Source organism: Carcharhinus amblyrhynchos, chromosome 17 (assembly GCF_965287045.1).
Source record: "Carcharhinus amblyrhynchos chromosome 17, sCarAmb.v2.hapA, whole genome shotgun sequence".
NCBI classification, from domain to species: domain Eukaryota; kingdom Metazoa; phylum Chordata; class Chondrichthyes; order Carcharhiniformes; family Carcharhinidae; genus Carcharhinus; species Carcharhinus amblyrhynchos.
In genome coordinates, this window is record NC_137340.1 from 52,899,579 (window position 1) to 52,921,678 (window position 22,100).

Here is a 22,100-nt window from a genome sequence, read left to right on the forward strand (position 1 = left end):
GAGTTTTACAGTGTGAGAGAGATAGTACTTTTTAATCATCTATCCAACCTACTTCTTAATGTTAACATTGTTTGTGGTGGAAGAACTGACCCTGTAAATGGATTCTGTAGCCTCGTGAAGAACTTTCTCCCAACCTTTGATCTAAATCTCTCGCGATTAACCTTGTGTATGGACAGTAATAACTTAAATCCTTCAGGAATTCCCTTCCTTCAGCTTTTAACATTGCTTTTCTTTTCTTCCAATTGCATATTTCAGGCGAAACAAAGGATTATTGTCGTACCAGGTAATGCTGAGTCCTGTGTTTTCAGCTATCTTGCAATTTCAAATTCTGTTGATTGTTCAGTGGACAGTGGAATCTGGAGGGGTGTAATACAGATCCGTACTGGACATGATTATTCCAAAATTGATCAGTTTTGCCTCTGTTGTATCATTATTTGATTTAATTTATTATTGTCACATGTATTCACATAGAGTGAAAAGTATCGTTTTTTGCATGCTATACAGACAAAACAAACCATTCATAGAGAAGGAAACAAGAGGGTGCAGAATGTAGTGTAACAGTCATAGCTAGGGTGTAGAGAAAGATCAATTTAATTTAAGGTAAGTCCATTCAAAAGCCTGATGGCAGCAGGGAAGAAGTGTTCTTGAGTTGGATGGTACGTGACCTCAGTCTTTTGTATCTTTTTCCTCAATGGCAGAAGGTGGAAGAGAGAATGTTTGGGGTGCGAGGGGTCCTTAATTATGCTGGCTGCTTTGCCAAGGCAGTGGGAAGTGTAGACAGAGTCATGGATGGGAGGCTGGTTTGCATGATGGATTGGGCTTCATTCATGACCTGTTGCAGTTCCTTGTGGTCTTGGGCAGAGCAGGACCCCATACCAAGCTGTGATACAACCAGAAAGAATGCTTTCTGTGGTGCACCTGTGAAAGTTGGTGAGGGTCATAGCTAACATGCCAAATTTCTCTCTAACCTGGTACACACAGGGTTAAAAACGTGATTCACCTATATATATTTTGCTACTTTGAAGTTTATTGATAGAAAGTGATGGAAATTGATGGCAGAACCCTTCTGTGTATTGACAGGCAAAGGAATCTGGGTGTACAGGTACACAAGTCACTGAAAGTGGCAATGCAGGTGGAGAAGGTAGTCGAAAAGGCATACGTCATGCTTGCCTTCGTCGGCCAGGGTATTGAGTTTAAAAATTGGCAAGTCATATTGCAGCCTTATAGAACCTTAGTGAGGCTGCACTTGGAATATAGTGTTCAATTCTGATTGTCACAATACCAGAAGAATGTGGAGGTTTTGGAGAGGGTACAGAAAAGATTCACCAGGATGTTGCCTGGTATGGAGGGCATTAGCTATGAGGAGAGGTTGGAGAAACTTGGTTTGTTCTCACTGGAGCGACGGAGATTGAGGGAAGACCTGATAGAAATCTATAAGATTATGAGAGGCATGGACAGAGTGAATTGTCAGAAGCTTTTTCCCAGGGTGGGAGAGTCAATTACTAGGGGGCACAGCTTTAAGGTGCGAGGGGCAAGTTTTAAAAGAAATGTATGAGGCAGATTTTTTACACAGAGAATGGTGGGTGCCTGGAACTTGGTGCCAGGGGAGGTAGTGGAAACAGATATGATAGTGACTTTTAAGGGGCGTCTTGACAAGTACATGAATAGGATGGGAATAGAAGGATATGGTCCCTGGAAGCGTAGGGGGTTTTAGTTAAGTCAGGCAGCATTGTCGGTGTAAGCTTGGAGGGCCGAAGGGTCTGTTCCTGTGCTGTAATTTTCTGTGTTCTTTGCTCTTTGAAAGTGCAAAACACCAAAGGAATCCTGTAAGCTTAATGATCAACCAATCCTGCCTCACACTACAAACACTCCATTCCATTGATGTTCTTTGAGTGAGCAGAGGGGGTGAGGGTGAATGATACTGCAACCTCAGGTACTTCCAGGTCAGGTGCAGCATGCAGGAAAGAGAGTGCATTGCCTTAAACTTTAAAAATGATCTCATAAAACAAACCAACATTACTGAGAAAGACTACAAACAGAGTGTATTCTGAAGTGTTTCAGATTCCAGCATCCACAATATTTTGTTTTTATCTCAATGTATTCCAAAGTACAAAGTTACACCTAAATTACAGATTCTCCAATGGTGTGACAGTCTTACAAGGTCACTTGTGATATTTTTCTGATTTTCTGTTATCCAGTGACTTCTCTGAATGAGTTAATCCCGGCTATCATCCAAAATAGCAGCAGTTTATTTGCTTTGGGTCATTGCCGATTCGGAGCTAAACTGAAACGAAGGAACAGTCGTAGAATCATAGAATCCCTAAAGTGCAGAAGAGGCCACTGACCCTCCAACAGAGCAACACATTCAGGCACTCTCCCCTGTCCCATTCCCGCAACCACACACATTTCCCATGGCTATTCCCTCCACCCTAAACATCTTGGGACACTAAGGACAATTCAGCATGGCCAATCCATCTAACTTTGGAATGTGGGAGGAAACTGGAGCACCCGGAGGAAACCCACGCAGACATGGGGGAACATGCAAACTCCACACAGACAGTCACCCAAGATTGGAATCAGACCTCGGTCCCTGGTGCTGTGATGCAGCAGTGCTAACCACTGTGCCACCCAGAATACAAGACAGCCTTTTTATTTATTAATTCTTGGGACATGGGTGTCGCTGGCTGACCAGCATTTATTGCCCATCCCTAGTTGCCTGAGGGCAGTTGAGAGTCAACCACATTGCTGTGACCCTGGAGTTACTTGTAGCCAGACCAGGTAAGGACGGCAGATTTCCTTCCCTAAAGTCACATTAGTGAACCAGATGGGTTTTTTCAACGTTCGACAATGGTCATCAGTAGATTCTTATTTCCAGATATTTTTTATTGAATTCAAATTCCACCATCTGCCGTGGTGGGATTCGAACCGGGATCCCAGAACGTTAGAACATAAGAACATAAGAAATAGGAGCAGGAGTAGGCCATCCAGCCCTTCGAGCCTGCCCCGCCATTCAATAAGATCATGGCTGATCTGTCGCTGCTCAGTTCCACTTTCCCGCCCTCTCCCCATAACCCTTAATCCCCTCTCCTATCAAAAACCCATCAACCCGCGTCTTAAAAATATTTAGCGAGGCAGCCTCCACCACTTCAACGGGCAGAGAATTCCAGAGATTCACCACCCTTTGAGTGAAGAAGTTCCTCCTCAACTCCGTTCTAAACCGCCCCCCTTTTATCTTGAGGCTGTGCCCCCTAGTCCTACTGTCTTTTTTGAGCGGGAAGAGTCTTTCCATCTCTATCCTATCCATCCCATTCATCATCTTATACGTCTCAATGAGATCTCCCCTCATTCTTCTAAACTCTAACGAATACAAGCCCAGTTTATTCAGCCTCTCCTCATAGCTCAACCCTCTCAACTCCGGTATCAGCCTAGTAAACCTCCTCTGCACTCCCTCCAAGGCCAAAATATCTTTGCGCAGGTGCGGCGCCCAAAACTGCACACAGTACTCCAGCTGCGGCCTCACCAATGCCCTATACAGCTGCAGCAAGACCTCCCTACTTTTATATTCAATCCCCCTCGCTATGAAGGCCAGCATCCCATTTGCCTTCCTGACCACCTGCTGCACCTGCAAGCTGGGTTTTTGCGACTCATGCACAAGGACCCCGAGGTCCCTCTGCACCGTCGCCTGCTGCAGTTTTTCACCCCGTAAGTAATAGTCCTTCCTACCATTCTTCCTACCAAAGTGGACCACCTCACACTTGCCAACATTAAATTCCATTTGCCATTTCCTGGCCCATTCGCCCAGCCTATCTAGATCCTTCTGTAGACTCTCCACACCCTCCGCACAATTTGCCGTTCCCCCAATCTTGGTGTCATCAGCAAATTTCGACACTCTACACTCGGTTCCCTCCTCCAGATCATCTATATAAATGGTAAAAAGCTGAGGCCCCAGCACCGACCCTTGGGGCACTCCACTAGTCGCTGAGTTTCTGGATTAATAGTCTAGCGATAATACCACTAGGCCTTTGCCTCCCACTAAAGCTGATTGATAGTTAATCCTACAATATTCCATATAATATTTTTATATGACTCATCAAAAAATATCGAGTCCAAAGGAGATGTATTATATAAGAAATAGGAACAAGAGTGGACCATATGGTACCTCAGGCCTGCTCTGCCATTTAATTAGACAAGCTTCAACTTCACTTTCATGCCCGCTCCCCATTCCCCGTGATTCATTTAAAAAACAAAAATCTATTTATCTCACCTTGAACATATCCAATGATGAAATATTCAGCACCATCTGAGTGAAGAAATTTATCTTCACCTTAGTCCTAAATGATCTGCCCCTTATGCCGAGACTGTGCCCTCATGTTCAAGATTCCCTTGCCAAAGGAAATGACTTCTCAGTATCTTTCACATCATGCCCATTCAGAATCTTTTATGTTCCATTCTTCTGAACTCCAAAGAGTGCAGGCCTATTGATCCCAGGGATCAATCAATGAACCTTTGCTGCATCTCCCCCAATGCAAGCATTCCCTTCCTGAAATATAGAGACCAAAAGCACACAGGGTATTCCAGATTTGGTCTCATTAAAGCCTTTTACAATTGTAGCAAGATTTCCTCCTCCTTATACTGAAATCCCCTTTCAATTATGGTCAACGTGCCATGTGCCTTCTTGATTGCTGACTGTACCTCCATACTAAGTGCCTATACCCCTTGTACAAGTACACCCAAGTCTCTCTGATATTACTTCTAAAGTTTCATGCTTTTTGAAAGACATTCTAATTTTCTATTCTTCCTAGCAAAAGTAATAATTTCACACTTCCTCAATTTACCAACATATTGCCCATTCACCTGGTCAGTATGTTTCTTTGCAGACTCTTTGTGCCCTCTTCACAACTTGCATTCCTAGCTTGCTTTTGCCAGAAAACTTAGATACATTGCTCTCGTATCTCTCTGACTAAGTTTTAAAATAGACTGTAAAGAGTTGAGGCCCCAGTATGTAAGATAATGTAAGTTCCCTTGTGTGTCGATATATAGAGACTGTATGACTGAGATTTTCAATTAATGGTAATCTATCATGGATCAGTTGGTAGCGTTCCTCTTTCCGAGTCAGAAGGTCATGATTCAAGTGTCACTCCAGACACTTAAGCACACAACCTAGGCTTATAGACTCACTGCAGCACTGAGAGAATGTTGCACGGTCGGAGTGCACATGAGGTATTAAACCAAGGCCTTGCCTGCTCTCTCAGGTGGACATTACAGATGCTATGGCACTGTTTTAAAGAAGAGCTAGGGAGTTCCCTCTGCTGTCTTGGCCGACATTTATCCCTCAATCAACATCACCAAAGCAGATTATCTGATCATTATCACATTGCTGTTTGTGGGAGCTTGCTGTGCACAAATTGGCTGCCACATTTCCCATACAATAACAACAACAAACTTGAAAAACGTTTTGGATGCTGGAATCTGAAACAGAAACAGGAAAATGCTGGAAAATCTCAGCAGGTTTGACAGCATTTGTGGAGAGAGAATACAGCCCATTATTTTGAGCCGAGATGACCTTTCATCAGAGCTCGAAACATCTGCTCTATTCTCTCTGCACAGATGCTGTCAGACTTGCTGAGACTTTCCAGCATTTTCCTGTTTTTGGTTCAAAAGTACTTCATTGGCTGAGAAGCTTTCTGGGTGTGAGATTATGATGGGTAGTGCAGACATGCAAGTGTCTTTTCAATAGAATGTGTCCCTTTTATGTTTGTTTGTTGTGTAGGGGGAGGAATAACAGAGAGAAATGTGCAGCGGATTCTGGAAGGTTCCGGAGCCCGTGAGTTTCACTGCTCTGGCCGAACCTCTCGTGACTCTCTAATGAAATTTAGGTAGGTCAATTAGAATGATTAACTTGAGGAGATGTGGGGAGAGGGAAGATCACGTGCATTAACTTGTTACAAATGGTAAGTAGAAATATCCATGTTTTATAATTCTTTGTTAAGTCTTGGTGAATTTCCTCCTGTAGTTACTGTTTTAATAAAAGGATATTAGTTCTGGAATAATATGTTCCATATGAATTAGGTTTGGGTGGTTTTAAACAATATTGTTTTTTACTGAAACTAAAGCCAACAGTTCTGGAAGGATTCAACAAGCCTGGCAGCCTAGAGGAACAGCGTTAAAGTTTTGAGTCTGTATGACTCTTCTTCAGAATTAAAGAAAGGGAGAAATGATCATAGGATCATAAGGTACAGGAACAGAATTTGGCCCATCGAGTCTGCTCTGCCATTCAATCATGGCTGATATACTCCTCATCCCCATTTTCCTGCCTTCTCCCCATAATCCTTCCACCCATTAGTAATTAAAAATGTCTAACTCCTCCTCAAATTTACTCACTGTCCCAGCATCCAATGTGATGGATTTTATACTCTTAAAGAGGGGATGGGGCAGGTAAAGCAAAATAGAAGGTCAGAGATCGGTGGGAACTAAGAAGAAGTTTGACAAATATGTCATGGAACACAATCTTTTCTGTTGACTGGTAACGGTATTGTTGTTATGTAACTTGTTGTTCGTCTATCGTTGTCGATGAGGACCTCGACACCATTAGTCATTTTGAGGCTGGATGCGGTGTGTCCGAAGATGACTGATCCGGCCAATTTGGGCACAAAATGTCCTGGCACATATTGGACAGACTTGTGTAGACACTGTAGTTGTTGCACTGATGGCTCTGGAATTGCGCAGCTTGCACTTAAGTTGTGCTTCAGCAATGCACCTTGCTCCGTAAGCTTGACAACCCTTGTGGATGAGGCAGCACCAGGTAGGGCGGTTTTGTGCCAGCGTTTCCCAGGTGGTCGTATCTAGGTCTAGCGACTTCAGGGAGCCCTTGAGTGTGTCTTTGTTATGTTTCTTCTGCCCTTCATGCAAGCGTCTTCCAGCAGAGAGTTCCCCAAAAAGGAGCAGCTTGGGTATGCACTCGTCCAGCATACAGATGACATGACCTGCCCACTGGGTCTGCGCTCTCATCAGCAGTGTGTGGACTGATGGTAGACTTGCTCGAGAGAGAACTTCGGTGTCTGGTACTTTGTCTTGCCATCTGATGCGTAATATTCTGTGAAGACAAATCACGTGGAAATGGTTGAGCTGCCTGTATGCCTTCAAGACACAGTCCACGTTTCACAGGCATACAAGAAGGGTAGTGAGTACCACAGCTCTGTAGATCTTCAGTTTTGTTGCTGGGCTGATTCCTTGATATTCTGATACAATGGAACACAGTCTACTGAAAGCAGAAGTTGCCCTTGGTATTCTGCAGTTAACTTCTGTGTCAATATGATGCTCGGGTGAGGGTGCTGCCAAGATAAGTGAACTGGTGCACTGTCTGTGGTTTCTGCCCTATGATTGTGATTATGGGCTCTGTGTGTGGTGCATAAGGATCAGGCTGGTGCATGACTTTGGTCTTTTTAATGTTGATGGTGAGTCCAAAGTGGTCACAAGCCATGGAAAATTTGTCCATACTGATTTGCATCACTGCTCTGAGCCAGTATACAGGGCGCAGTCATCGACAAAGAGGAAGTCTCTCAGAACAGTCTCCTTTACTTTAGCATTAGCTTGAAGTCTCCTCAGGTTGAAGAGCTTCCCATCCACTGGCTGATTCCAGCAACGGAGTCCTGGAAGGCATTATTCAGCATGGCAATAAACATCATGCTGAACAGTGTGGGTGCGAGCACACAGCTCTTTTTGATGCCATTGGTGACTGGGAATGCATTAGAGGATTCTCCGCTGTCCAGTTCTCTGGCCTTCATGCCATCATGGAACTGGCTTACCATCTGAATGAATTTGTGGGGACAGCCGAACTTTGACATGATCCTCCACATGCCTTGTCGACTGACAGTGTTGAAGGCTTTGGCAAGGTCAACAAAGATTGCGTAGAGCTTGCGATTCTGCTCCTGACACTTCTCCTGAAGTTGGCACACGGCAAAAATCATGTCAATAGTCCCGCAACCTTTGCAGAAGCCACACTGTGACTCTGGAAGTTAGTAGTTCATTAAACGACAAGTATTTAATATAACCTTATTTCCATGTAGATTAAGTTTGATTGGGCTTGACTGTCATCAGGCAGCTATTGACTTTTGACCGTGCTAAGAGCTTGAGCAACCACTGACCACTCAGCCCTACAAAGAAGTCTACTGGTTTTATACTTTCTGAGGGTCTGCTTCTCGTATTGTGTTCCCAAACAAGATTTATAAGCTCAGTTCAGATGTCAAAAGCTAGACAGAGATGTAGTGGTAATGTTAGCCCAGCGGCCCAGGCTAACAGGGTTCAAATCCTATAATGGCAACTGGAGGAGTTTAAATTCAGTGAATTGATAAAGCATGTCACAGTGATGATGGCCATGAAATTATCAGATTGTCCAAAAAAAAATGTTTCATTAATGTCCTTGAGAGAAAGAAATCCACCATCCTTACCCTGCCTGGCCTACATGTGACTCCAGATTCACATAATGTTCATAGAATCACTACAGTGCAGAAGGAGGCTATTCAATCCATCAAGTCTGCACTGACTCTGACAGAGGATCTTAGCCGGGCCTATTTTCCTGCCCTATCTCCTTAACCCCATGCATTTACCCTGCTAATCCACTGGTGTGTTCGTCTTCATTGTTGAGTCTTAACTGGCCTCTAAAGTGGTCAAACAAGCCATTCACAGAAATATAGAAAATAGAAGCAGGAATAGGCCATTCAGCCTTTCGAGCCTATTCTGCCATTCAATATGAGCATGGCTGATCATCCAACTCAGTAACCTGTTCCTACTTTCAAAGGATATGGGGGCTATCTTTTGATCTATTTAGCCCAAGAGCTATATCTGACTCTTTCTTGAAAACAGACAATGGTATGGCCTCAACTGCTCTAGGATTTAGTGAATTCCACAGGTTCGCTACTCACTGGGGGAAGAAAGTTCTCCTCATCTCTGTCCTAAACAGTCTACCTTGAATCCTCAGACTATGACCCCTGGTCCTGGTTTCCTTCACCATCGGGAACATATATCTGTGTAGTCCCTGTTAGAATTTTTTAGGTTTCTATGAGATCCCCTCTCATTCTTCTAAACTGCAGAAATATAATCCTAATTAATTCAATCTCTTCTAATATCTCAATCTCACCATCCCTGGAATCAGTCTGGTAAACCTTCACTAAATTCCCTCCAAGGCAAGAGCATCCTTCCTCAGATAAGAAAACCAAAACTGCACACAATATTCAGGTGTGGCCTCACCAAGGCCCTGTATAACAGCAGCAAGACATCACTATTCCTGTACTCGAATCCTCTCGCTATTTGCCACCTTCACCTTCTGCTGTAGTTGCATGTTTACTTTCAGTAACTGGTGTACGAGGATGCCCAGGTCTCGTTGCACATTCCCCTCTCAATTTATAGTCATTCTGGTAATAATCTGCCTTCCTGTTCTTGCTACCAAAGTGGATAACCACATTTATCCACATTATACTGCATCTGCCATTCATTTGCCCATTCACTCAGCCTGTCCAAATCACACTGAAGCATCTCTGCATCCTCCTCACAGCTCACCCTCCCACCCCTCTGCAAATTTGGAGATACTACATTTAGTTCCTTCATCTAAATTATTAATATATACTGTGAATAGTTGGGATCCGAACGCCGATCCCTGCGGTATCCCACTAGTCACTGCCTGCCACTTGGAAAATACCTGTTTATTCCTACTTTATGTTTCTTGTTTGCCAAACTATTTTCTATCCATCTCAACACACAAACCCTTGCCCACTTAGTTGTATTAAACTACTGTAGAAAAAGCCAGTCTGCTGGCTTTTAACTTGCTGTACATAAGCATTGTGCAATGGGAAATCAATACCCTAACACTCCAAGCCATGATGGGATGATACATCTGTGCTTCTCCTTTTCTCTTTAGAAACTGCTCTGTTTCCATGGGAATATCTCTCACTCCGCCAGAGTACAGTGTGAAAGTGGCAGACATCTGCAGGCTAAAAACAATAATCACTATTGCCAAGGAGACTGTATAAGCACTGAGAATCTTACAACTAAGAAAACCAGGGAATAAATACCGCTGTATGGAAGACTCACTGAAGCATCTACCTGATCGAGTACGGGTTTGTACAGTTCAACAATTATGACTTGCCTTCTAACTGGGAGAGGAACAAGCAAGAGATTTGGGTTGAATGCAACTCATTAAATCACAAGTCTTGTGGCCGAGGAACCTTTTACATCATTTTTCTATGATTTTTAAATGATTGACTTTGTTTTCAGAGCAATGCAACTGGAATTCTTATTTGTATTGTATAGAAGGAGCTCTACGTACCCTCCACTAAAAGAAGTGTGATGACTGCCAGTGCACATAACTTGCTTTCATAATAATTAAAAGTTGTTAACTCAATGCTCCAATTCTTTTCTTCATTAACATTGTTCCTTTTTCCTCCTCCACCCTCAGTGTTTGGCCCCTTGCAAATAAAATTCCATAGCCACCATCTGGTAACCAACTCAAGTGGCCAACCTTTACCAGTGTGAACCTAGTAAGAAGTCTCACAACACTAGGTCAAAGTCCAACAGGTTTATTTGGAATCATGAGCTTTCGGAGCGCTGCTCCTTCAGGTGAGTGGTTCACAGAGTGGTGTGAGACTTCTTCCTGTGCCCACCCCAGCCCAACGCCAGCATCTCCACCTCATGTAAACCTAAATGTTGGGTGTGTCGACCCACAGTGGATATCAATTTCTCCCCTCAATGTGTTTTCTACACATATTGTACTTCCTACTCTGCATTGCTATGGGCAGGAATCAGAAACCTTGACCAATTTCCTCTTTCAATCCTTTGGAACTATTATCAGCTGTACATTCCTATTGCTATTCCAGATAAGATCAGGAAACTCCACCTCCAGCTAATCTGGAGCTTTCTTGTCATGTTTGACTCTGCTACTGAATGGTAAACTCACTGAGCCATCAGGGTAGCTAGACCCATTACCAATTAAAGAAAGATATTCCATACAGTAAGTAAAGAAACAAACACCAATTCCTAAAGATTTCACTTTTCTGCCCAGATGATGAAATTGTACGTATAGCGACTCACTCCAAAAGAGAATGGCGCCACTTTGCAAGACCTTTATTAAGATCTGTGATTACATGTTGCCAGTTCCTGAAATGCATGCACCCCTTCCTTAATTAATTATTGTAGTACGAATGGAGTAGATAGGAAGACCAGTAAATTGCAGAGAACGGCACATAGTCGCAATAGAGTGAGTGGACAAAATGGTGGCAAATACTGCTTAAAGTCAATGTGTAAGCTGATACATTTTGGATGTAAGACCATAAGACGTAGAAACAGAATTAGGCCATTCGGCCCATTGAGTCTGCTCCACCATTCAATGAGATTGTGACTGATCTGATATAATCCTCAGCTCCACTTTCCCACCATATCCTCATAAACTTTTATTCCCTTACTAATTAAAATCTGTCTGTCTCAGTCTTGAACATACTTGATGACCCAGCCTCTACAGCCCTCTGCACATGTCCACATGTTCACTCATCAGAGAAGAAATTCCTCTTCATTTCTGTGTTTAATGGGTGACCACTCACTCTGAGATTATGCCCTCTAGACTTCGACTTTCCCACAGGAGAAACAACCTCTCAGCATCTACCCTGTCAAGCCTCTGAGAATCCTATAGAAACATAGAAGATAGGAGCAGGTGGAGGCCATTAGGCCCTTTGAGCCTAATCCACCATTCATCATGATCATGGCTGATCATCCAACTCAATAACCCTGCTTCCTCCCCATAACCTCTGATCCCATTCACCCCAAGTGCTATATCTAACCACCTCTTGAATGCATTCAATGCTTTGTCATTAACTACTTCCTGTATATGTCTCAATGAGATCACCTCATTATTCTAAATGCCAACGGGTACTGGCCCAACCTACTCAACCTCTGCTCATCAGAAAATCCATAAGGCAAAAAGATATAAGAACAGAATTAGGCCATTCGACTCACCGAGTCTGCTCCACCTTCAGTCAAGGCTGATATGATTTTCCTCCGCATTCTCTTGCCTTCTCCCCGTAACCCTTGGTCCCATATGGACCACAACAACTTGATCTTTCCTCCCCCACTCCAAGTTTCTCTGCAACCCAGAAGGGATATCCCAAACCCTGGCACCAGGCAGGCACCACAACCTACTGGGGCCAAACAGGACATCTAAAATGGCGATTTGTAAAGCACTCTGGGACAATTGGATAAGAACTAAAACGACAGGCTGCAGCCTAACAGACAGAGATAAACAGGCTGCAACCCAGACGAGTGAATACACAGGATGTGGGTCATCTCCAGGACAAAACAGACTTCCTGATCACACTGGGTTGTTTATCAATAGGGGCGCTGTAATCCCTTATTTAGGAGGGAGGTGTGTAAATTACATGCCCCAGCACCTATAGACATGACTGTTGGGGACACACCCAGAGATTGGTGTGGCAGCACCTGATTGGACTTTATCGATCAGGGTGATCAAGTCCTGATCCATTGATTGGCAATGGCCAAAAGAGGCGCGAAACCCAATGGGGGGGGGTACAAAGAGTGCTGCGCAACCAAGAATCTCTCTCTCTGACCCCACGAGTGGGCTACAACAACGGTGACCGTCGCCAGCGATGACCAGCACGAGGAGGGCTACCACACCCGAGAAGGAAGTGAGACCAGAGCTAGAGTGCCAGACCAGACCAAAGGACCAGACTACGCAGAGGACGACCGAGACCAGCACACAGATAAAGGCCATTATCTGCTTGGGTACTTGCCAGTCATGCAAAGTTAAGTCAAGGTCTAATATTCGACTTGAACTTCAGTATTTTCTGTAAGGTAACTTATTGTTGGTTGGGTGGGGATTATTGATTGTGTGTTTTAAATAAATATTGGTTGTACTAACAAGACATCTACTCACAGTTATTTGTCCACTGTATAAGGGTTAAAACAGGCTGTGTAGCAGGCACAACGCTACGGACTCTCAATCCTGGCCACAGAGAAGGGTGTATTCCCCTGAGTATATTATCCCTAATTACAACCACACTTCCCTTCCTCCCACTTGAATGGCTCCCTGAACCACAGTGCTGTGGTCAGTTTGCTCATCTTCCCTGCAGCCCCCACTCATGCCCACAGAGGAAGCAAGAATATCAAGCCTGTTAGACAAACTCAAGGGTTGAGGATTCTTCAACACTACCCCCTGCATCCCTCTACCTGCCTTGCTTGCAGTCATACCATTCTGACACTGACCACTGACCAAATCTGATGAAGTTAATCTAAGGAGTGTGGACAGAGAACAGCTGCAACCAATAATTTAAGAACAATAATGACAATAGTGGCTTTAAAATGGCTATTCTGGGTGAGAGCTAAGCATGCTGGGAATTTTGGTCAATTTATCAATTAAAACTAGATACATTTGGTAAAGAGGCTCTGGTCTGAGAGCTGTGACCTGAAGCTTCCTGTGTTGGTCAAATCAGGGAAGTTGTTTACATTAACTGAGTCATTGTGGCTCCAATTTTTATGGCTGCTATGTGTGGGACATGTCAGATGAGCTAAGGATTGTGGCATCATTCAAAAGTAATTTCACTGGATATTTGAGCCATATAATCAGTTTCTGGTTACACAGTTGGTTGGATGACAGAGAATCTTCTGGAAGAAAATGGAGAATTGTGGATAAAAGACATGAGTCCTTTGTTCAGCAGCGATAACTCAGAAGAGACCAACCATTGCAACAAAGCTTGTACCCTGAAGAATGCTTCAGAGAGAAGAAGACAATAGATTCTACATCGAGGATATTTCTTGGCCAAGATTTCCCTAAACTTGATAGTATCTATTTTCAGTTAAGCAGTTAAAATTGATGTTCAGTTCGAGTTAAAGTACAGTTTAATAATTAAAGTTCAGTTGAAAGTTGATGTTCAGTTAGGTAAAGTTCAGTGAAGAGTTAATGATTTGGAATTGTTTATGTTGAGATGGTACTAGAAGTGTTAAATAAAGAAATAATTGAATTACTGTCCTAGTTTCTTTAAACTGGAATGCTTGGAAGGTGTTTAAATTAAAGCTGTGTAACAAGGGAGTGACTGCCTCCTGAAACACTGTCCAGGTACCTCTCTACCTCCATGCTGTGTCACAGTGCCTGTAGCTCCGACTCCAGTTCATCAACCCTGAGCCACAGTTCTTTGAGCGACCAACACTTACTACAGATGTGGTCATTGGGAACCACAGTGGGGTCCACCGGCTCCCACATCATGCAGCTACAACAGGAGGCTATAGGCCTCCATGCCTATTTTAATTAGTTTTTAATTTGCTTTTTTAAGTTTCAACTGCTTTTAGCTTCCTGATCTGTAAAATATTTCTCCTTATTACCTTTAATCTAGAAGCAACTTAGAATATTCACATTTTCAGTGTCTTACCAACCAATGCAATTAAAGTTTTCCTCTGATATCACTCCTGATTGCTTTTCACACTCAGCCCTCTGCTCCAGTGGAGGTGTCCCTCTGGCTGCCTCCGCTCCGGGATGGTGAGTGAAGGCCCCATGCTTCACTCTCCATTAATCTGTGGTCCGGCTGCCTCCGCTTCTGGAAGGTGAGTAGCTTTAATCAAGGGGACTGATGCTGTGTAGAGAATTGCTCTTAAATCCTCAGAAATCTCTTGCAAATGGGAAGGAAGCAACTTATACTGAAAGTAATGCTCGATTCCTGCGATAGCCCTGGTGTTTTTTTCCTTCTTTCCTGAGGAAATTGGTGAACTGGCTGAAATGGGCAAACGTGGCATTGTTTGAAAACTCAACCCCAGAACTTTGTGCTCTGTAACTCTAACTTTGCTGCCTGGGCTTTTCTCATGATTTTCCAGTACTACGCACATGACCACTCATCATACATGATCCAAGACAGTATATTTGGCAAGAATGTTCAAGAACAGATGATAGTGCAGTTAAAGTTTGACTCTAATCCCATCCTTATCTAACATTCCCAGCTACGAGGAGCGAGAATTAATCTATTGCTCTTAGAAACCAATGTGGAGGCTTTGTGTGCAGTGAATAGTATCCTTGACTCTGAGCCAAAAGCTCTGGGTTCAAGTTCCAACACAGGACTTGAATGCCAAAAAAGTTGACATGGGACAGTATGGTGGCACAGTGGTTAGCAATGCTGCCTCTTGGGTTTGATTCCAACCTTGGGTCACTGTGCAGAGTCTGCGCGTTCTCCCCGTGTCTACGTGGGTTTCCTCCAGATGCTCCAGTTGCCTCCCACAGGAGGAAGATGTGCTGGTTAGGTGCACTGACTGTTCTAAATTCTCCCTCAGTGTACCCAACAGACAGCAGAGTGTGGCAACTAGGGGATTTTCACATTAACTTCATTGCAGTGTTAATGGAAGCCTACTTGTGACATTAATAAATTTTAAAAAAAGTTGTGCTTATAACGTGGGTTACCTGCAAATCCTTCCAAACATACCAATGGCTGGTGCTAAGAGCAGGAGAGACTCCTGAACAGCCATGCCTGATGTGGAGTAGCGTCCCTCGAGCTATAACCCTCTGGTGACAGACTAATGATCTGTTCCTGGAATTACTAACTATGGAAACAGTTGCCTTCGTGCACCACTTGGTGCGGAAAGAGAATTGGGAAAGTCATTACCTCCCTTGTTGCCATAATTCTGAACAGACTGGAAATCAGACATGGGACAGATTCTTTTATTCTGTGAATCAACTCAGCAGCCAGACCAGTTTTCGGAATCACTCCAAGGCAATGGAGGCTTTTGGGAGCAGGTTTGGGAGGTTCCAGATCCTCTAGATTCTAAAAGTAAGGAGAGAATGTACTAGAGCAGGCAATGGCACTAAACCTCAGCTTTGAGTGAGAAATTGGGTCGAGCGAGAGCGGAAACATTCATGTTGATAAAATGCCACTTAACAGGCTTGTCAGCAAAGCTGAAGCCCATAGTGCTAGAGACCATGGCAGCATGGATACAAAGATATCTGTGTTTAGGAAACAGAGTGATAGAAAGAACAGTACAGCACAGGGACCTCCAGGCCTGCACTGATTATTATCTAGACCAACTGCCTATATCCCTCTATTCCCTGTTTGTTTCTGTGTCTAGCCAGAGAAGTCTTAAATGTAGCTAACATATCTGCCTCAACCACCTCATTTGGCAGTGCATTCCAGTGCCCACCACCCTCTGTGTAAAAAACTTCCCCCGCACATCTCCACTGAACCTTTCCCCCTTATCTTGAATTTGTGCCCCCTTGTAATTGTCATTCCTGCCCTGGGAAAAGCTCCCAACTGTTCACCCTATCTATACACCTCATAATTTTATAAACTTCTATCAGGAAGCAGTGCTTTTCAAACTTGAGGATGGTATACGGTGTAGTCCCCAAGAGGTTAGAATTAGGAACACTACTTCTCCACATCTATATTAATATCCTAAACTTGTGTGGGCAATTTGCAGATGACTCAAATCTTGGAAATATTGTGAACTGTGAGGAAGATTTTGGAAGGACTTCAAAACCAGATGGTGGAACGGTTGGATATGGAGTAGAGGAAATTTAATACAGGAAAATGCATAGTGATATGTTTTGGTAGGAAAATGAAGAAAGAAAATATGAAGGATACAGTTCCAGAGGGAGTGCAGGGGCAGAGGTTGAGAGGAGAGGCGTACGGACAGGACACTGCGCTTTCGAGTGCCACAGAGTGCAAAAGGAAGTTATGATGGATCTATATAAAACATTGATTCAGCCTCCATCGGAATATTGTATCCAATTTTGGGAATCTCAGTTTGGGAAGGCATTGGAAAGGGTGAGTGATTCAGGAGTTATACAGAAAAGATTCAGGAGAGTGGTTCCAGGGAAGGGAGACTTCAGTTACGTGGGTAGATCAGCAAAGAGAAGGTCGAGAGGAGATTTGAATTTTTTCAATTGCCAAGTTGATTGCTGGAAAGTGGAAAAAAGCTTCTTTTAATATGGTTAATATTCGGTAACAAATATATATTTGTTGTAAGATACCCACCAAGCAGCCCGCCAAGCCTGCATCGATCAAGTTGTTCTATCTAGACCAACCACCTGTGTCCCTCTATTCCCCACTTGTTCACGTGTCTATCCAGATAAGTCTTAAATGCCGCTAATATATCTGCCTCATCCATATCAATTGGCAGTGCATTCCAGGCCCCCACCATCCTCTGTGTTAAAAATCTCCGCAGCACATCTCCACTGAATCTCTCCTAACCTTGAACTTGTGTCCCCTTGTAATAACAGAGTATAGCTACAAAACTTCATGGGTTTTGAACCAACAAGATATACTATGTTTAGTCAGAAAGTGCAGAATACTATGCAAATATACTATGTTGAGGCAGAATACTACGTTTAGGCAGAAAAGTAAAACAATTTGCAACATATATTTTATACTTTAACATTTAGAGTCAACATGAGATACATGCAAATTAACAGGCAAATTCTGGTTGAGTACACCACATTGCACAATAAATGGTAGATGCAACCAAGACAGATCCCATGGATTTCTGTACAACCCACCCAAATGTTAGTATTCAGCAAGAATTATACAATCTCGCTAGAACTCTGGAGTGGATATTCCCGTTCCACGTAGCTGGTGAGAGGCGGACCATGGAAATGTGGGTTAACCTCAGGCGGGATTTTCTGGTTTCGGGGTGAGCACATCCGGAAAATCCTGCCCTCTGTCTCCTCTATGAGGGATTGCAAGTTTTTATTCTTGCGAAGACCTGGCCACTCCTATCAATGGGCATAGTGCTGGCGGCATGGTAAATAATCACGTGATGGAAAGTTCAGTTTTATGTTAGCGTGAAACTGGTCATGATCATCCGCTCCAGACCTCAAAGGTGGCACAAGTTTCCCGTGGCACCATGCCTGTAATGAAGGCAGTTCGCTGCAATCATGTTCCACACTGCATCAAAAGGCCATGCCAGCATTTTTTAGATCACAGTCATTCACAATTGGATATAAGGGACATGCAATTGACAAACTGTATTCCACTGGAGACTTTGAGATATTTTCCCCTATCTTACATCCTGCTGTGTCTGCGGCCCCTCTGATCTTTTGGTTTGATTTGAGTTGATTTATTATTGTCACATGTATTAACATGCAGTGAAAAGTATTGTTTCTTGCACACTATACAGACAAAGCATACCGTTCATAGAGAAGGAAAGGAGATATGTAGAATGTACTGCTACAGTCATAGCTAGGGTGCAGAGAAAGATCGACTTAATGCAAAGTAGGCCCATTCAAAAGTCTGACAGCAGCAGGGAAGAAGCTGTTCTTGAGTTGGTTGGTACGTGACCTCAGGGTTTTGTATCTTTTTCCTGAAGGAAGAAGGTGGAAGGGAGAATGTCCGGAATGTGTGGGATCCTTAATTATGCTGGCTGCTTTGCCGAAGCAGCGAGAAGTGTAGACAGAGTCAATGGGTGGGAGGCTGGTTTGCATGATGGATTGGGCTACATTCATGACCTTTTGTAGTTCCGCACAGGTAATAGGAGAACAACTTTCAGGATGGTTTCAGAGCCAAGGCCAGACCGGCGATGAGGCATCGAGGGAGAGGGGGGGTTTGCCGGGGAGGAGGGGGAATGGTGTTATACATGAGCTGCAGGGCAAAGGTTTGACTGAGGGGGAGTTGGGGGAAATGTAGACTGAGGCAAGGGAACAAGCAGGATGTCTACAGCTGGGAGGGGAATACAGGGGGACGGTACACTCCGGCACATGATTGGGTAGGGCTGTGGGAATTTCATTGGGGCCAGAATGGGATGTGAGCCAAGAAAAGGAATGCTTCAGTTGAGATTACTGAGATTGCAGAGTCTGTCCTTGTCTCAGTCCAGGGAGGGGAAGATATTGTCAGTGCACAGGGGCTGCTCACCATCAAATGCATGTCTGCCTGGGGCGTTTTAGGCATAATCCTGGCTTGCAGATGACACAGATATAGTCAGGGAGGTATCTGCAGCCTGTAGATAGATCTGCTCTTCGAACTTCAGCACAGTCATCCTGCAACTTGAACCTGCCGTACAAACTAAAACTCTGGTGGGAGGCTTCTTAGGGTTTCTCGGATGAGTGGATCTTGGCACTGATAGGCCAACTTAAAAGGCAGCTAACTGATATCTGTATTGCCAAATGAAGAGGAATACACAAGCGAGACATGTTCAGAGCATTCTAATAACAATAAATTCAATCAGGAGGCTTTATTTTTCGAGCATTCATGCGAGATTAATTGTGATTCTTGTTCTAATCGATCTCCTTGCAGTAACCCCTTGACCCAAGCATAAAAATTCTCCAATCAATCCGGAAAGATTGGATTTGCAACAATAAATCCAAAACCAAGTGGGCTACTGGACAAACTGCAGAAGACCAATGGAAACTGCACCTACTTTATATTCCAGCTGCCAGGTTTTTGTCCACTCATCTAACCATTCCATGTCTCTCTGTAACTCTGTGTCATCCCCACCACTTGCCTTTCCACCTATTTTTGTGTCGTCCGCAATTTGGCGATGGTACATTCACTTCCCTCGTCCGAGTCATTAATATATATTGTGAATAACTGTGGCCCCAGCACTGATCTCTGAGGCACTCCAATACTTACAGGTTGCCATCCCAAAAATGCTCCCCTTATTCCAACTCTACATTGGTTAGCTAATCCTCTATCAATGCTGATATACTACCCCCAACATCATGGACTTTTATCTTATTAAGTAACCTTCTGTATGGTACCTTATCGCAATGGTTCCCACTTTTTATATGCCTGGAACACCTACATAACAAGGACACCCATGTCAGATTCCTATTTATCACCTATAGCTCAGCCTTCAACACCATTATTCCTATGAAACTCATCTCCAAACTCAGTGGCCTGGTGCTCGCCACCTTCCTATGCGACTGGATCCTGAACTTCCTAACTCACAGACCACAATCAGTAAGGACAGGCAATGACACCTCCTCCACAATCATCCTCAACACCGGTGCTCCACAAGGCTGTGTCCTCAGCCCCCTTCTATACTCCTTACAGACCTATGACTTGTGTGGCCAAATTCCCCTCAAACTCGGTTTTCACCAATGTGGTGAATCGGACCTCAAACAATGATGGAACAGAGTACAGGGGATAGAGAATCTGGTGAACTGGTGCAGCAACAATAATCTCTCCCTTAATGTCAGCAAAACAAAGCAGACAGTCATCAACTTCAGGAAGCATAGTGGAGAATATCCCTTGTCTACATCAATGGGGATGAAGTAGAAAGGTTCGAGAGCTTTAAGTTGTCCTCGTTCCCGCCATGCCGACACTATAGTTAAGAAAGCCCACCAACACCTCTACTTTCTCAGAAGACTAAGGAAATTTAGCATGTCCACTGCAACTCTCACTAACTTTTACAAATGCATCATAAAAAGTATTCTTTCTGGTTGTATCACAGATTGGTATGGCTCCTGCTCTGCCCAAGACTGCAAGAAACTCATGAATGAAAACCAGTCCATCACTCAAACCAGCCTACCACCCATCGACACTGCCTATACTTCCTGCTGCCTCAGAGAAGCAGCCAGCATAATTAAGGACCCCACGCATCCCGGACATTCTCTCTTCCACCATTTTCCAGTGGGAAAAGACACAAAAGTCTGGGGTCACGTATCAACTGACTCAAGAATAGCTTCTTCCCTGCTGCTGTCAGACTTTTGAATTGATTTATCTTGCATTAAGTTGATCTTTCTCTACACCCTAGCTATGACTGTAACATTACATTCTGCACTGTCTCCTTTCCTTCTCTATGAACGGTATGCTTTGTCTGTATACTGCGCAAGAAACAATGCTTTTCACTGTATGTTAATACATGTGACAATAATAATTCAAATCAAATCAGTCATGAGCCACCTGTACTATATGAAAACGTTAAGGCACTCGTCCTATTTTCTGTGTCTTCTTCCCTTACTGGGAAGAGACATGCCTCTGTCACTCTTAGTTCCTTATGTTCCCTTTATGAGTTTTTGCTTCTTGTCTCAGTGCAAAGCTCCAAGTCCCACTGGTCATGGGAATGGGCCTGGCCAAGGTGAAAAAACCTAGATGGAGATGGAGTTTAGTTTTAGTTTAATTATATGGATTTAGAATCATGTTGAATCTTTTCTGGGGCACACTTGGGGATCTGCGCAGTGCACGGGGTCATGGTACGCTGGCTAGGAACCACTGCCTCATCGAACACTTTTTGGAAATCCAAGAATATTACGTTTACTGGTTCCCCTTTATCTATCCTGCTCCATTACTACCTCAAAGAGCTTGAATAAATTTGTCAGGCTTGATTTCCCTTCATGAAGCTGCGCTGACTCTGATTGTACAATGTATTTCTAAATGTTCTGCTATTACATACTTTATAATGGACTCTAACATTTTCCCAATCGCAGATGTCGGTGAATTGAATTGTGATCTATCCACTAATGAGACAAATTAATATCCAGGTTCCCCCTTGAAGATAGGGCAAACCCAATGGATGAAGAGATTCACAACTTATTTGTGCTTTGCCGGGATACGTTGGGGCTTGTCAGAGTTTGGGAGTTAGTTATGGCAAATGAGCTATGGTTTGAACATTCCTTGTATTACGGTGAAATGCAGGAAACAAAATGAGAATAAACAAACTTTCTGAATCATATTTTCCTTTTTATGTTCTAGTTGGCTTATTTTTCTGTGGATCTTAGTTTCTTGCTTCTAACGTCCTGCCTCTTTATGTTATCGAATTTAGAGATATTAGACCAGCCAAACCTGTTCCAAAAACCTCTGACTGCGTCACATGAACCTCCCACCCTGTCTTCACCAAACCCCATACAAAGTTCCATGCAGAGATCCCAACATGCACCTCGTTACACTTGTTAACTTGTCGAGAGATATGAATTGGGCTGGAAAGTTCACCAAATGTCGCAACTCTGAGTGACATGGTTTGAAAGTCCAGTTGAAAGTGCAAATCGTGGTGAATTACAACAGAGAAACTACTTCCAGAAGAAAAAGATAATCGTTTCTAATAATTAACCGTAGATTGCTGTTTACCTCACTGCCAGGGTAAGCATTGAACTTCAAAAAAAATCAATTCAAGTGATATGAAGCCACAAAGTCCAT

General features: G+C 43.6%; 1 protein-coding gene across 3 annotated transcripts in view; it reads left to right on the forward strand.

Moving 5' to 3' along the window:
• Nucleotides 1–12,902, forward strand: part of cutc (cutC copper transporter homolog (E. coli)) — a 33,881-nt gene extending 20,979 nt beyond the window's left edge. For 2 of the 3 annotated variants that reach the window (XM_080205962.1, XM_080205961.1), the window contains exons 7-9: nucleotides 256–283; nucleotides 5,771–5,876; nucleotides 9,914–12,902. In XM_080205962.1, coding sequence (XP_080062088.1) covers nucleotides 256–283; nucleotides 5,771–5,876; nucleotides 9,914–10,025 — 246 coding nt within the window. In that variant the 3' untranslated portion in view covers nucleotides 10,026–12,902. Of the gene's footprint in view, nucleotides 1–255; nucleotides 284–5,770; nucleotides 5,952–9,913 lie in introns of all 3 variants that reach the window. The other variant, XR_013888862.1, reaches the window with a different exon arrangement.
• The last annotated feature ends 9,198 nt before the right edge of the window (nucleotides 12,903–22,100 follow it).